The sequence below is a fragment of the Ovis aries genome, chromosome 3 (assembly GCF_016772045.2).
Source record: "Ovis aries strain OAR_USU_Benz2616 breed Rambouillet chromosome 3, ARS-UI_Ramb_v3.0, whole genome shotgun sequence".
Classification (NCBI taxonomy): Eukaryota; Metazoa; Chordata; class Mammalia; order Artiodactyla; family Bovidae; genus Ovis; species Ovis aries.
In genome coordinates this window covers 163,553,186-163,568,589 of record NC_056056.1, presented here as the reverse complement: position 1 = coordinate 163,568,589, position 15,404 = coordinate 163,553,186, and the positions used below count along the sequence as shown (strand labels likewise).

General features: G+C 48.1%; 2 protein-coding genes across 7 annotated transcripts; one reads left to right on the top strand and one right to left on the bottom strand.

Moving 5' to 3' along the window:
* Positions 1–45: 45 nt before the first annotated feature.
* On the bottom strand, positions 46–8,885 carry PMEL (premelanosome protein). 5 transcript variants are annotated; one of them, XM_060413003.1, is made up of 13 exons: positions 8,662–8,885; positions 8,493–8,581; positions 8,135–8,259; positions 5,758–5,868; positions 5,469–5,615; positions 4,236–4,370; positions 3,706–3,867; positions 2,788–3,468; positions 1,751–1,861; positions 1,422–1,506; positions 1,108–1,313; positions 913–1,000; positions 46–295 (listed from the first exon to the last, which is right to left on the bottom strand). In XM_060413003.1, exons 3-13 carry the CDS (start codon positions 8,208–8,210, stop codon positions 154–156), a joined length of 1,944 nt encoding a protein of 647 aa, XP_060268986.1. In that variant the 5' UTR covers positions 8,211–8,259; positions 8,493–8,581; positions 8,662–8,885; the 3' UTR covers positions 46–153. The 5 variants fall into 5 exon arrangements, with proteins under 5 accessions (XP_060268986.1, XP_060268987.1, XP_060268985.1 ...); XM_060413004.1 differs by having other exon boundaries at positions 8,135–8,239; XM_060413002.1 differs by having other exon boundaries at positions 8,493–8,885.
* Positions 8,886–8,984: 99 nt separating this feature from the next.
* CDK2 (cyclin dependent kinase 2) lies at positions 8,985–14,559 on the top strand. 2 transcript variants are annotated; one of them, XM_012158800.5, is made up of 8 exons: positions 8,985–9,334; positions 10,057–10,134; positions 10,252–10,372; positions 11,021–11,191; positions 11,643–11,744; positions 12,412–12,555; positions 12,859–13,062; positions 13,326–14,559. In XM_012158800.5, exons 1-8 carry the CDS (start codon positions 9,219–9,221, stop codon positions 13,428–13,430), a joined length of 1,041 nt encoding a protein of 346 aa, XP_012014190.2. In that variant the 5' UTR covers positions 8,985–9,218; the 3' UTR covers positions 13,431–14,559.
* Positions 14,560–15,404: the final 845 nt, after the last annotated feature.

The following is a 15,404-nucleotide window of genomic DNA, read 5'->3' as shown; positions in this document are numbered from 1 at the left end:
TCCTTAAGTGGCATAGATTCTTCCAGAAACAAGGAAATAACAGCATCAAGTTCTGAGTCTTTATTTCAGGCAATGGTAGTCTCTGAGGGAAGACCAGAGAAAAGACAGGCCTTGCTCTCCACGTGGGTAAATCATGACGTCACATAAAAGCACTCAGACCTGCTGCCCACTGAGGAGAGGTTTGCTTTCACCAATGGGGCAAGAGCGGAAGACCCAGGGCAGACGTAGCCACTGGGTTCTACCGTGTGGCAGCTGGGGAAGGGGGACTGCTGAGCCTTGCTTCATAAGTCTTCGCCTGATATTAGGAGAAAAGCAGGGATACTGGTTAGTGGTGGTCAATGGCAACCTCTTTGTGCTTCTCCAAAAAAAAAAGACTAAACCTTAACCCAGGTTGACTTGGCCTTGATCCTGGCTCCCTCCTCTTCTCACCAACAGGGTTTATCCTCTCTTATGTTTATGGTAAGCTCTGACCATTTCCCTCTCACCCTACAATCTTCCCTGCTTTGAGGACCTCAGCCCTCCAGGCCTAGGGATTTGCCTTTCTGGCAGGTGGAGAACTCAGTTCACCAGCCTCCTCCACTGTTGATATTATTCATAACAGCAGTCATTGAGATCATCATTTATTCCACTTTTGTTTCAGAACCAGGTGTTTTACTCACACTGTCTAGAGCCCTGAAAACAGCCCCACAGGACAGGTATTATGTTTCCTACTTTTCAGAGGCTCAGAAGGGTTAATCGACTTCCCCAGGGTCCCACCAGCAAGACTGCAGCCTAGACCTGTTGAACTTCCAAGTCTGGGCTCTTTCCTGGACTCTACACTTTCCCAAAGGGGTTGGTGGTTTCTTCCCATGAGGAAGAGTGGTGGTGGTAATAAGGGGTAAGGGAGTGGGAGCAGGATGGCGGGGATCTCACCTGTATATCAGAGATGCAAGCAACAAAGCTGTCAGCACCAGCAAGATGCCCACAAACAGAGGAACCTGCCTGAGGCCTGCTTCTTGCCCTATGGGTGGAATCCCAGATATGGCTACATTCAGTGTCTGCTTCCTCTAGTAGGTAACCTCTACCATCTCCCCGTGTCTTCATCCTACCTCTTGTCCAACTACCTACCAGGCATGACAAGCTGGGTGCTGACCATCGCCAGGCTATTGGCATCAGCCAAAGACACATTGAGGCAGTAGGTCCCTGAGCCACCCTTCAGAACCTGGTGCAAAACCAGCTGGCAGGCTGGGCTGGGGGGCACAGGCTGACACAGCCGCTGGGCAGGCGGCTGACACCCTGGCGATGAGATGTCCATGCAGGCTTCCTTGGGTAGCCTGGGAGAGATGTCAGCTTACGTCAGGGAATCTGGGAAGGGACACTAGACACCAGAGAACAGGCAGGGGTCACCCCAGGAGTTCTCAGGGCAACCGTGGGACACTCACCCGCCTTGGCAAGACACAGTCAGCTCAAATGCGTCTCCTTCGCTGGATGACACCGCCTGTAGGATCTCAGCACTCTCAATACCCTCTGCAAAGTGGCAAGATTTTAAGTCTGAGACTCCTCTATTTATCCTACCCCAAGGCCCATGGCCAGGAAAGTCTTCGGGCTGCCTCCCCAATCCCATTCTCCTGCCTTCATATGAAACCCCTGGGATTTGGGTATTCTCCTTGTCCAGGTGAGTAATTCCTTCCAAGGTGTGCGCTTCCACTGGGCAACCCTAAGCAGCACACGCCTCCCTCCACCAGCTCACGGACATGTAGGCAAGACTCACGGACAATGTCCAGGGTGAGGGAAAAGGAGCCATAGCGATACAGAACACAATCCATGGGGGCTTGGCGCTTCACCAGGACTAAGGTATCATCCGGCAGGGGGCTCAGGGAGCCTGGCAGGAGAGGATTAAAGAGGCAAAGTCAAGAAGCAAATGACTAACCTGAAAACAAAGGGCCAACAGACATTTTTCCAGGTAGAGTCAGAGCTACTGGATCCAGGCTTAGAATCAGACAAGAGCTGAGAACTCTCATTTTTTTAGATAAAGAAACAGGCCCAAGAGAAATGACTGCCCCAGAGTCACAGTTAGGGTTAGAGTCGGAATTTTAGAAATCCCAAATGTTTATCACACCGTACACTGTGCCAGGTCCTGGGTCAGACATCTGACGTGTTAAGTCATTATAGTGTCATTATCCCCCTCCTCCCTTTTTAGTGTTCCAACCACAATTCCAGGTAAACCTACTTTGAGATGGGAATCCAGGGGTGGGAAGTGGTGTCAGAAAGATTTCTGTGTGTTTACACTTAATCAGAAAATGAGGTATAAGTATTATCTGATGATCACATGGGGCTCTCTAGGTGGCTCAGAGGTAAAGACTCCACCTGCCAATGTGGGTTTAATCTCTGGGCAGGGAAAATCCCCTGGAGAAGGGAATGGCCACCCACTCCAGTATTGCCTGGAGAATTCCATGGACAGACGAGCCTGGTGGGCCATAGTCCATGAGGTCGCAAAAAGTCAGACACAACTGAGCACTGCCACCTGCTCCCTGAACCACAGACTGCTCCCTGAACTTCTCTTCAGGGAGGGAGAAGCAATAAGCCCTCTCTACATGGCCTAGGAGAAGGCCCTGGTTTCCTGAACTCTGGATCTATTCTGTGCCATTGAGAGGGACTTAGGGGGTTTTAAAACCAGTGAAGATTCTGAGGGGACTCCACTGCTCAGCTAAGGATTGGGTACCATCTGGGTCCTGAGCAATTCTTTCAGGTCTTCAGAGCAGTGACAAATGCCCACCTCTGTGAACTCATTCGTGGTGGCCCCCTTACCTGCAGTACCTTCTGTAGGCATGAATGGGCTAGTATTTGAACCCGCAGGCTCAGGAGTGGACACCTCTCCAGCTGTGGTCTCCACCAGCTCTGGAGTTGTTCCCCGTGTAACCGTGGCTCCAGAGGGCTCTGTAGTTGACACTTCAGGTGTCCTACCTGTACCCTTTGCAGTTGGCATCTCTGCTGGTGTGGTACTTAAGACTTCGGAGGTTGCCACCTGCTCAGGTGTGGTACCTACGCCCTCTGTGGTTGGCACCCACCCGACTGTGGTGCCAGGGGCCTCTGTGGTTGGCACCTGGCCAGGTGTGGTGCCTATGACTTCTGTAGTAGGCACTTGGCCAGCTGTGCTTCCAGGGGCCTCTGCAGTTGTCACATGCCTATCTGTGGTGCCTGGAACTGGAGAGAAGCCACAGGAGGTGAGAGGAATGGCAGCCTGCAGCACCACCTGTGCAGTGACTGGGCCAGACTCTAGGTAAGTGTGAGTGGCCATGAGTGCCCGAGAGATCAGGGTCCCTGTGCTGTCACCAAAGTCCCAGGTGTAGGAAACGTCAGCCCCAGCCAAATAGCCACTGGGATCGTGAAGCTGGAGGGCAAAGGTCAGAGGCTGCTTTCTCAGGAAGCGCTTGTTCCTTCCATCCAAGGCCTGCAGCTGAGACACACTCACGGAGAAGGGCACCTGGTCTGGGATTGGAGTCAGAGAAAGTGAGAACCATAAGTTCTTTCTTTCAGCTGCTTCTTTCACCAACCCAAGCTGGCTGGCCCTTCACGGGCTCCAAGCCCCACATCCCTCTGCCCACATCTTCCTGGTTCTGCCCCTGCAAGGTTACACACCATTTCCTCTTTCCCCTATCCTGTCCAGCCCAGCCTCCACACCTTCTCCTGCCCTGCAGCTGGCCTTGTCCCCTCCTCAGTCCTTACCAGTAATGGTGAAGGTTGAACTGGAGTGAGCGAGGGGCACATAGCTTTGGGACCCCCGGCGGTGGTAGACAGTCACTTCCATGTTATGTGTGCCCAGCACGGCCTTGTCTGTCCCAATGCTCAATCCAGACACTGGGCCCCCCAGAACTTGCCAGTATTGGTCTGAGGTTTTTGGGAAGAAGAGTAGGGAAAGGGGTTACTAGTCAAAGGAGACTGGGGCAGGGTTAGAGACGGAACCAGAGAAGGAAGGTCAGGAGATGTATCAAGAATAGTTATTTCAGAGAGTGTAAGCTTGAATATGTTGGGCAGGAAAGGAGTCCTTATGAGAGGGTCCATGGGATGGGACTATAATTGGAGCAGGGCTCCCAGAAAGAAGTATAATAGAATTGACTAGGTGCTGTGGAAGAGGAAGGAGTCATGGGGGAAGTGAAGATTAGGGAAACTCACAGAATTTAGGGATGAGACCAAAAGAAAGGTAGGAAAGAGTGAATTTAAGTGTGAATGACAGGCCAGAGAAGGGGGACTCTTACCCCAGGTCTTCCAGACATAAACAAAGCATCTTTTCTGAGATAAAGGGCCAGAAGGGCAGGCCCCGCCATCGGGGAAGATGCAGGTATCATCAGGTTCCTGGGGATACACCAGCTGTCCTCCCCACACCCGGCTCCCTGAAAAGAAGACACCAAGTCTCCCTCAATCCCTGGCATTCCTTACTGTACACCAAAACCTTTAACATGACTCCCAAAGAGGGGCTCCAGGAATACTGCCTAGCTACCAATATACATTCTCCTTGGTATAACCTACTTGGAGTGGTAGAAGGGAGAATGGAAACTATAAAAGATTCCAGTGTATATACTTAAGGGGTTTCCCAGGTGGCTCAGTGGTAAAGAATACACCTGCCAATGCAGGAAACACAGGAGATGAGGATTCAATCCCTGTGTTGAAAGATCCTCTGGAGGAAGAATTGGCAACCTGCTCCAGTATTCTTGCCTGGGCAATCCCATGGGCAGAGGCGCTTTCGCAGGCTACAGTCCATGGGGTCGCAAAGAGTCAGACACGACTGAACCCCTGAGCACACACATATATATTCTTACACTGGAAACAAATTGGTAGGACATGTATCAAAATGTCTAGGATGATGTGCTCTAGCTAGTGGAATAAAAGTAAAAATAACAACATCAACTAATACTGTAGGCTAGGACCTGGGTTTGATCCCTGAGTTGGGAAGATCCCCTGGAGGAGTGCATGGCAACCCACTCCAGTATTCTTGCCTGCAGAATCCACATGGACAGAGGAGCCTGGTGGGCTACAGTCCATGGGGTTGCAAAGCGTCTAAACTAAGCCTAAGCACAGCACAGGGCAGGCTTTATGCTAAAATCTTTATATATTATCACACTTTAATCCTTACAACAACCTTTTAAAGTGTTATCATCCCCATTCTATAGATAAGGGAATGGAAGCATAAAACAATTCAGTGACTTGTCCAGGGTCACATACCCATAACCAGTTTAAATCCAAGTCTATCCAACTTCTATGTCCACTGGGTCTTCTGTGCCCCACTTGGGGAACTATAATTTTTTTTTTCTTTTTGCTTTATCTGTGTTTTCTAATTTTTCTGCAGTGAATATGTGTTACATATATAATTTGTAAAAAAAAAAAAAAAAGGCAGGAAGAAGAGGAAAAGGGGGAGGATTCCTTGAGTTCATTGGAGATACCGGGGATACCAGGGATTCTGAACCTTGGAAAGGAGGTGGAGAGGTACTCACCATTGATGATGGTGTTGTTGGCCCAGATGACCTGCCCATTAGGCAACACCTTTTGGCTTTTAGGAAAGTGCAAGGCAACAGAGAAGGAGGCATTTGCCCCAATCAGTGTAGGGCCATCATTGCTGACCTTCAGGGATACGTGGCCACCTGAAAAGGGCAGCTGCGTTAGCTCCTTGGCTTCTTCTCCCCGTATGCCTTTCCCTTCCCTATCTTCCCAAATACATTCAACCCCGTTCCCTTCCTCACCCCATTTCCACTATATCCTCCCTGGAAATTGCCAACTTCCTACCTTTCCAGCAGTCAGGCCCCTGGCTTTCTGTCCACTCTGGATACAGCTGTCTGTTCCATGCTTTAATTCTGAGCTGCCTTGAAACACCAAGCCAGTCCCTGTCTCTGGGTCCTAAAAAGGAAGATATACTATGAGGGACCTCAAATCATTACTCACTGCTTTCTCAGGGGACAACACTGTCTGTGACACATCATTCATTCTCACATTCAAAGTGCATTAAAAAAATATATTTATTTAACTGCACTAGGACTTAGTTGCAGCATGAGGGATCTGCGATTAGCTGTGGCATGTGGGGTCAGGTAGTTGTGGCATGCAAACTCTTAGTTGTGACCTGTAGGATCTAGTTCCCTGACCTGAGATTGAACCCTGGTCCCCTGCATTGGGAGCACAGAGCCTTAGCCACTTGATGGACAACAAGGGAAGTCCCTTAAAGTGCATTTTAATCTACTGAATACCCACCACGTACCAGGCACTGGGCTAGGTGCAAAGAATTTAAGAAATGAAAAAGAGGAAAAAAAAAAAAAGAAAGAAAGAAATGAGAAAAAAATGGTTCTTAAGGGGTTCAGGTTAAAGTATATGAAATAGACATATACATAAATTGCTATAATCCAAGGCATTGCTTAATATGAGCCATAATAGACATGTACAATGTAAAACGAAATGATAGATTTTAAACAGGTAAATTGCACTCTGGTCGACTGGGGAAGACTCAGTAAATAGTTGGCCTGGGGCATAAAGCATTCTAGGCAGAAGGCCCAGCATGAGCAGATGCATGGAAGTATGGAAGCACATGGCATGATAGGAGACCACTAGCAATGTGGCTGATGGACATTGTGAGAGATTAAGCCAAGAAGATGGAGTGGGGGCTTTGAGTGCCAGGCAAATAGTTTGGACTTTATCCTGTAGGCAAGGGAAAGATGATTTTGTTTGCTGTATTGATATATGGCACATACCACAAAATTTACCCTTCAAAAGCTTTTTGAATAGGATCAGATTTGTGTTTTAGAAGGATCGCTTTGGCAAGCAGTGAGGAGGATGGACTAGAAGCAAGTAGAAATTGGGAGTGGGGACAAACAAAATGATTATAACTGAGCAAGAAAGAGGTCTGAAAAAAAGTGATGTGATGGCTCTGCATGTGCCTCCCCAAGGTCCAACAGCTATCAGCATTTTGTCACATTTGCTTTATCTATCCTTTATTTTTGTTGTTTGTTTGTTTTTTGGCTGAAGCATTCAAAAGCAAATCCAAGACATCATGTTATTTTAAAACCCTACAAATTCAGTAGGTTTCTGTAAAAAAGAATATTTTCTTAAATAAACATAATGTTAATTCACACTAGACAAAATTATCAAACTCAGTCCATGCAAAATTTCATGAAATATAGAAAAATGTCTTCTTATGATTTAAAAAATCTGGATCCAAAATGTAAGCACAATATTTTAAGAGCCTTGGGTGGACACATATGAACAGAATATTTCCAGAATACAATAACGAACATAGTAAAAGAAAAAGACTTGAAACCACACTGTGAATGAGGGAAGTCAGATCAAGGAGAAGTTCCAAGAAGTCTGTGAGACCAGGGATCTAGAGAAAGGGGGCACCGGGGTACAATGTAGATATTTCTGCACATCACAGACTATCCTCACTCCATCTCTAACATGTACCAGAAACCTGGTTGATTCTCCTGGGGGACGATCTAGAATCATCCCGCTGAATATCTCACCACAAGAACAAGAGAATCATAAGATGCCCCATTCTTTCTCCACTCCCAATCCTCCCTCCTCAGAGCAGCACGAGACATTCCAGACCCTCTCACCACCCCCACCCCTTGCTCCCGTCACGAGGCCCCAATCCCCAGAGCCCTTTCATGTGATGCTCAGCTGAGACCCCTCTGCCTATCTCTTCCAGCCCCAGAACAAAAGCCTGGGCTGTGTTCACCCATGCCCATCCCAAAGAGGGGATGAGGTGCCTCTTTACCCTTCTATCCAAACACCACATTCGCTTTCTCCTCACTTTAAATACCCTATCCCAAGTGCTTAAGACAAAGCCTAAATGAGTTTCCACTCATTTTACTACCTTGGCACCCATGTTCCAGCTCACTATTCAGAGCATCTCAAAATTAGGGCCACAGAGACATACTGTTCTCTCACCCGTCCAGGTAGATGGGGTTGTTTTCAGGTTCAGTCCCAAGTGCCTGAACACATATGCACCCAAATCTTCATGTGGGGAGGGAGCTCAGTTGCCCATGTCCTCACTAAATCAAATGGATGAGAAACACCTGAAGCACTGCTGCTATCTTCCACTTTAGGGAGAGAAAAACCAGAGCAGGTGTGTAACCCTAAACTCACACTTGTTCATGTCCACACATCCCACACTCACCTTCTGTGGCCCCTACAGCCAGAAGAACACCCATCAGAGCCACATGGAGAAGGTATTTTCTCAGCACCAGATCCATCCTGTTCTTCCTTCCAGCAACCAAAGACTCTGGGGCATTGGACAAACCCCTGTATAAGAAGGGGGTGCTTATTTGCATAGCCCTTCCTCCCCTCCCTCCAGGCAAATCCTGGGAGGAGCAGAAGGATCTGAGAGACAGAACAGAGGAGGGATCCTGGTCCCTGGACATCATGCTACTCATTGACAGTTTCTGGCTTCACAGGGTCAGTCTCATCTTAAAGTACTCCATCTCCCCTCGCGGGGAAAAAATGACTGAAGGGCAGCTACAAAACATAACACGTACCGGACGCACAGGGTTCATCATTGGAGAGTGGATCAATCTATTGTGAGTCAAACCAGGAACCTCTCAAAATAACTGTAGAAGCAGCGACCCTGGGTCCAAAAACAGACAGTATTGGGGTAGGCTGAGAGAAGTGGGACAACGACTCTTCGGAGCCCTAGGAAACCCTTACAATGAGATTTCCAGTTTCCTGCTTTCAGAGGAGGCTCCAGGGCGAGGTGGAATTTAATACATATTTTCCTTAGGGTGGTGAAAACGGTGATTAGAGATCAGGAAATCCCTATAGACTCAGGACACAGAGAGAAAACTCGATCCCAAATCAGATACTTGGAAAAAGGTGTTCAGCCTCCCCATCCAGATAAAAATTTATCCTTAATACTCCTCGGAACCAAAGTTACTCGGGGTGGGGTCGTTTGCAGCGAGGGACACAGGGCTGGCCCCGCCCTCTCTGACGTAGACCAATAGGAAGATCTGAGGGAGGAGCCAGGGAAACGCGGGAAGGAGAGGCGGGGCTTCTGGTGGCGGTAGGGAACTAGAGGGGGGAGGCGGCAATATTGTTTCAAGTTGGACAAATTGACAAGAGCGAGAGATACACTACGTTCCATCCCGACCTCGGGTCGCGGTGCTGGGCCCTGTTTCCCTCCTCGGCCCCCGAGAGCTGGGTGCCGTTTTTTGCAGGTTCCCAGGCCCCAGCTCCAGGGCCGGGCTGACCCGACTCGCTAGCGCTTCATGGAGAACTTCCAAAAAGTGGAAAAGATCGGAGAGGGCACGTACGGAGTTGTGTACAAAGCCAAAAACAAGTTGACGGGAGAAGTGGTGGCGCTTAAAAAAATCCGCCTGGACACGTGAGTGGCCTCTGTACCCGGGAGTCCTGACTCGGGAGCTCCTTGAGTGCCCCCCACCCCCACCGCAACAGGCGGGTAGCCTTCCAGGGACCGGAAGGTAGCAGGGAGGGAAGTCTTTTGAAGTGGAGAGGTGGGTTGAAGGACGAGTAGAGGGTTTCCCGGTGGAGACTATAGGATAGTGTAGAATCCATGGGAAATTTCCTCCCCAGAGGCGGGCGATGTCCCCAAATGTACAGTCAGAAAGTGTCAGGAAGAGGAAGGAGCCTTTTGAGATGGGATCCAGGACTCCCCGACGAGGAGATGGGTTTTGTGATAAGTGGTAAAGAGCACCCTTATAAATGACTAGACCAGCCCTCAGTGCCCCAACCCCACCCGCATCTTAGAATTCTCTCTTTCAAAAGAATGGCAGTTGAACCTTACTGGCACCTCTAGAGAGGCTGGGTGTTGTTACTTCCACACACACACACTTTTCCCCCTTTTAACTTCACCAAGAGGCTTTGCTAACCCAGCCCTGGGCAAAGAAGATATGATGATCTTAATGGGTCTAAAAAGACACTCCTGTCCATCCATGATTTAACCACTGAAGCACCCTTTCTCTCACTTAATTAGGGGATGCTGGGTTGGTGGGGGCTGTGGGTGGGGTGGGGGGAATGACTGTACTGCTGAGGGAAAAGAAATATTTGTAACCACATTCCCATCTCTGCTTTCTCAACTTCTCCAAGTGAGACAGAGGGTGTACCCAGTACTGCCATACGAGAGATCTCTCTGCTTAAGGAGCTTAATCACCCTAATATTGTCAAGTAAGTATGTATCTGGGAGGTGGGAGGTGCTCTGACAGTAAAGGAGAATGTCTTCTGTTTGTATTGTCTGGGCCTTTCTCTCCCTCACGTGTATTCCTGGACCTCCCCCTTCCCTAGGCTGCTGGATGTCATTCACACAGAAAACAAACTCTACCTTGTTTTTGAGTTTCTGCACCAGGATCTCAAGAAATTCATGGATGCCTCTGCACTCACTGGCATTCCTCTTCCGCTCATAAAGGTACTCCTTCTCATCAACTCCTCCCCAACATGGGCATGTTTTGGGAGTCCGGACTGAAAGCAGGCAATCCGGACTGAGTGTTGATTTATCTTGGTTTCCTTCCCAGCCCTCACCCCCCTACACACACACACGCACACACCTTTTCTTGTGGCTCTTTCACTGCTCATTATGCTTTTAACCCTAGGGCTGGGCAGGGGAATCAAAGAAGTTGAAACTCTAGTAAGTCAACTTAGCAGCTCAGGTGGAAGGTTCTTGAGATGAAACTCGGATAAATGGGACTGGGGGGTACTTGGTAGATGCCTCCAGAAAGCCCTTCCACCTGTTTGGTGGGAGAAATAGCCAGTGAGTCTCTGTTGTCCATTTTTCTGGGTTCCTTACTCCGGAAGCTACTTTCGATCAACCAACAAACATCCAACACACATTTATTGAACACTTTCAATGTGCTGGTCCACGCTATGGAACATAAATGCAAAACTGAATGAGACCTGATCTTATCCTCAATGGGTTGACAGTCCAACTGGAGAAATAGCTTGAAAACATAATTACAATTTAACTAGTAAAGGCTTTAGTAGAACTTTGGAGTTACAGAGGAGACCCTAATCTGCTCACGGTGGTGGAAAAACAGAGTCTTTTCTTTCCCCTTGTCAGAGCTACTTGTTCCAGCTGCTCCAGGGCCTAGCTTTCTGCCACTCTCATCGGGTCCTGCACCGAGACCTTAAACCTCAGAATCTGCTTATCAACGCAGATGGGTCCATCAAGCTAGCAGACTTCGGACTAGCCAGAGCTTTTGGGGTCCCTGTTCGTACTTATACCCACGAGGTGAGTCCTCCTCTGCATGTCTTCTCTGAACTTCCTGGGAGGTGTTAACAAGGACATTCATAGAGTTTTTAGTAACGATCTGGCCAGCAGTTTCTCACTAGATGGAAAGTATTTCTGACACCACAAGAGGTCTTAGAGTATGCACAGAATTCATATATTGATAGATACCGAGCCAGGAGACAGGTGGAAGGCATGAAATTTAAAATTATGACCATTTGCCTCAAGTTTTCCAAGAAGGTTGCAAATTGAGGGTTCAGAATATATGTTCCCCAGAACCATGGATTAGGCTAACTCTGGGCTAAGAAGTTGTACCCAGTTATTTTACTTAGGGGCAATGAGAGTAAAGGGAAGGATGGAGGGATAGAAGTTGCTTGTGAAGAAATTGAGTTAGCAGAATAGTGTTTAGAAACTGACGTGTGGATATCTTCATGTCCTGTACTCTTTTCCTCAGGTGGTGACTCTGTGGTACCGAGCACCGGAAATCCTTCTGGGCTGCAAATACTACTCCACAGCAGTGGACATATGGAGCCTCGGTTGCATCTTTGCTGAGATGGTATGGAGGCATGCCCATGGTCTACTCAGCCCACTCCTTCCCACACTCAAGAACAACAGAACTGTTTCTTGGCCCAGACCCATGGTCCTTCTCTTATCACAGGGTTCTTCCTTTAGAGTAGCACAAAGGGGGTCATGGAGAAAGGAGAGGGCTGTCATCCCTGATGTCAACCACAATGTTAGGATAGCCTCAAACAGCTTAGCATCCAGTATACAAAGCTTATCTCCAAACTGAGCTAAATCATTTCTGCAACTGTGCTAGCTTTAGCCTACATATATTTGGGAAAATAAGTTCCATTTAGCATCTCCTTCATTTGCCTATAGACCTTATTTTAGGGCATCAGGAAGTGGTGAGGCCAGCTGTATCCACCTTATCCACACCTTTTATTTAAACTGCAGACATGTCCCCCCCTCAACCTCTGGCTTTTCAGATTGAAGGATCCCTGAGGCCCAGCCTTATAAGGGAGCTCTCATTCCCTTTAATACAACAGTGGAGTGAGCTGAGTTTTCAAATCAAGTCAGCAGTATGTTTTATGGTCCCTTATCTGGGTTGTATCTGGGGGCATGGAGACCATTAGCCCATATATATAACATGCATTTATCCCCCAGTGCAATACTTTACAATTGCCCATATACGTCTCTCAATTCATCAAAAAATATTTGTTAAGCACCTAGTGTGTACCCAGCACCATGCTAGGTGCTGTGGGGAACACAGAAGAAATGGAAGACACAGTCTCTGCCCGCTGTGCTCCTATCTAGAAGTGGCTGCATCACAAGGAGGGGGGATGACCGCAGTGTCTACCCCATACCCCGTGAGTGGCTTGACATCCCTTTGCTACATGTCAGTGGCACCCCAGACATTCATCCCCTCCCAGCCCCACCCAGCCTTGGGGATCTGCAAAGCCATGGTTGGGGGAAGGAAGGAGGGGGTGAGGAGGCAGATGAAGGGACTTCATTGTCTCAGGCTCTGTGTGATTGACCCCATGAAAGACCCTGGGGAGGGAGTCATGGGGCCCTACTGACCTTCTACTGCCTGTGGGAACCTCCATTATCCTTTGGGCAGTTCTGATTGACGTCAATGTCGGTCTTGGCCTTTCCTCTTTCCCCATTTTCAGGTGACCCGCCGGGCCCTATTCCCTGGAGATTCTGAGATCGACCAACTCTTCCGGATCTTTCGGACCCTGGGAACCCCAGATGAGGTGGTTTGGCCAGGAGTTACTTCTATGCCTGATTATAAGCCAAGTTTCCCCAAGTGGGCCAGGCAGGATTTTAGCAAAGTGGTGCCTCCCCTGGATGAAGATGGACGGAGCTTGTTATCGGTGAGACTAAGGAGTGGGCATCCATTTCCTCTTGTTCCCTCCCCCAGGGCAGGGTTTTTCTAGCATGAAGGAAGAATGAGGCCCTGGACTCCTGGTCTCAGCATTTCCCTTGTCTCTGCTTCCCTCTTGTTGGTGCACCCATTAGATACAGGGAGGAGGAAATGGGAACTCAGGGTGAAAGGAATTCTGTTTCCCAGTTTCTCAATACCTGCTGCCCATTTAGTCCATTACCACATTACTGAAGTCAGCATCTCTCCCTCCAGCAAATGCTGCACTACGACCCTAACAAGCGGATTTCAGCCAAGGCAGCTCTGGCTCACCCCTTCTTCCAAGATGTGACCAAGCCAGTACCTCACCTTCGACTCTGATCGCCTTCTCAAGCCCGTACCCCCAGTATCACCCTCTTTCCAGTGTGAGTGTGATCTGGCTCAGCCCGGGCACTTAGCTCACTGATCTTGTCTGGTTGCCTTAGCACTCACCTGCCCCTCTTACCCAGTCCACTCTGGAGTGATGGGGTGGAAGGAAGAAATAGGTGGAAATGAAAGGACGCTTCAGTATTAGATGCACTTAAGTCAGCCTCCACTACCCTCTCTCTCTCGTCTTAGTTGTTGCTTAAGAGGGCTGGTATTTTAAAAAAAGAAAGAAAGAAAAAAAGACTTTCTCCTCCGTCCACATAGGTTTCCCATCCCAGTCTCTGAAAGCCCCACTATTATTATTTTCTGTATCTGGGATGATAAAGACCCCAAGCCTCCAGAGCCACTGTGTAAGGCCAACTTATAGCAGTGGGGGCTAAGTTGGAACCTTTGAAAACCAAGCAAAACAAAAACATTATGGAGGGGCCTGTTTCAAAGAATTAGGTTTAAAAAAAAAAAAAAAAGATCCAACCGGTTTATACCCTAGTTTTAGTGTTTCATCTCACCTAACATCTGGGAGACTCAAGACTCCCAGTCTCTGTGGTCCCAGGGGGGCTGCAGTAGAAATGATGGCTCCTAGGCTTCTTGCCTGTCCCTCCTATGGGCAAGATGTGTCTAGGAGGCTCTGGGACAGGGACTGTGCTTCACCTTGGCCTTATGAGGCAAGTGAAAGCTGTTTGAATTTTTCTCTTTTTAAGATTCTTAAGGTGCTAGGTGCCATCTTCCTCTGAAGGCCACCCTGTAAAAGTTAAGGTTGAAACATCATTTTGAGAATTCTGACACTTAGGGCTGTGACTGAGTGGGGACATTGGGGAAAAAATATTTCTTTAAAAGAAGGATGAACAATTATATTTATATTTCAGGTTATAGTAGTTTTTTAAGTGGGAATGGGTGGGGATTTGTTGCCATGTGCACCTTGGGGTTTGTAATGCAAATATGTTGTGTTTTTTTAAAAAAACCTTTTTTTCTTTTTATGATTTTGTCTCTCTTCTCCCACCTTTTGTCCCTGAGTGTTCTTGCTGTTAATATTATTTGTAATTTAGTTTGTAACTGATTTAAAAAAAGTTCCTAGTTTTACAGTTCATCTCTTTCCGCTTTTGTGTATTTATTGAAAGAATGGTGTGAGAGAGAATATGGATGTGTGTATGTGATAATAGATTTAAGACCCCTCTTAATCTGTCTGAGCACGGCTTCCCACCTCACTCCATTTCGACCTCTGTGATGCAGTGGACAGTGTACGGGTGGGCGAAGCGGGAATTATTGCCCCCATTTTACGGCTGAGGAAAGTGAAGTTTATGCATTTCCTACTTCACTTTCCCCTAAACCTGCGCGTCTCACCACCCTACCCACCACCTATATCACACACACACACATACATACAAGGCTCCAGTTCGAGATTTGCAATGTTTGTTAGGGCTCAGGAGCAGCACTACGTTGGAAGTGAGCTCCAAGGGAATTCGCATTGACGCTGCGTTTCCCAATAAGTTTGCCTTTTTTTCTTTTCTTTTTGCATATTACAGAGTTTTTCAAATATATTTATTCATATTTACAAATGATTCTGAATGTATCAACCGTCTGTACGAAAATTATTGTAAAGGGGCTAAAGCCTCCCCAAACTACCAGTTCTTGGACCTGCCACTGTCTCAACTCACCAGAAAACATCTCAGACTGCCTGAGGGCCACCCCCGAAATTCCTGTGCTCTGAGGCCCCAACTAAAAGGAGGAAGCACCGACGTGAAGGCTGCTTAAATTCCCAAGCTCCGGGTCCTTAGGAGAGGTATTTCCCTTCACGCCCGCGAATTTGTCATCGAAGGCGGGGCGCTGGAGGTAGCCCCCACCAATCCCCGGGGGAGGGGCGAAGGTCAGTAGCGGCGTTCCTAAGGCCTCTTTCAACCCCGCCTTGCCTGCCATTCAAGTCCCGACTTTTCG

Excerpts from the sequence above, each read along its gene's own strand:
- PMEL (XM_060413002.1), bottom strand. The coding sequence starts at position 8,210 with ATGGATCTGGTGCTGAGAAAATACCTTCTCCATGTGGCTCTGATGGGT. Across the intron at positions 4,371-5,468 it reads CAACAACACCATCATCAATG|GGAGCCGGGTGTGGGGAGGA; the intron begins GTGAGTACCTCT and ends TCTTCTTTTCAG. Across the intron at positions 296-912 it reads CTTGCATCTCTGATATACAG|GCGAAGACTTATGAAGCAAG; the intron begins GTGAGATCCCCG and ends TCCTAATATCAG.
- CDK2 (XM_012158800.5), top strand. The coding sequence starts at position 9,219 with ATGGAGAACTTCCAAAAAGTGGAAAAGATCGGAGAGGGCACGTACGGA. Across the intron at positions 9,335-10,056 it reads AAAAAAATCCGCCTGGACAC|TGAGACAGAGGGTGTACCCA; the intron begins GTGAGTGGCCTC and ends AACTTCTCCAAG. Across the intron at positions 11,192-11,642 it reads TTCGTACTTATACCCACGAG|GTGGTGACTCTGTGGTACCG; the intron begins GTGAGTCCTCCT and ends TCTTTTCCTCAG.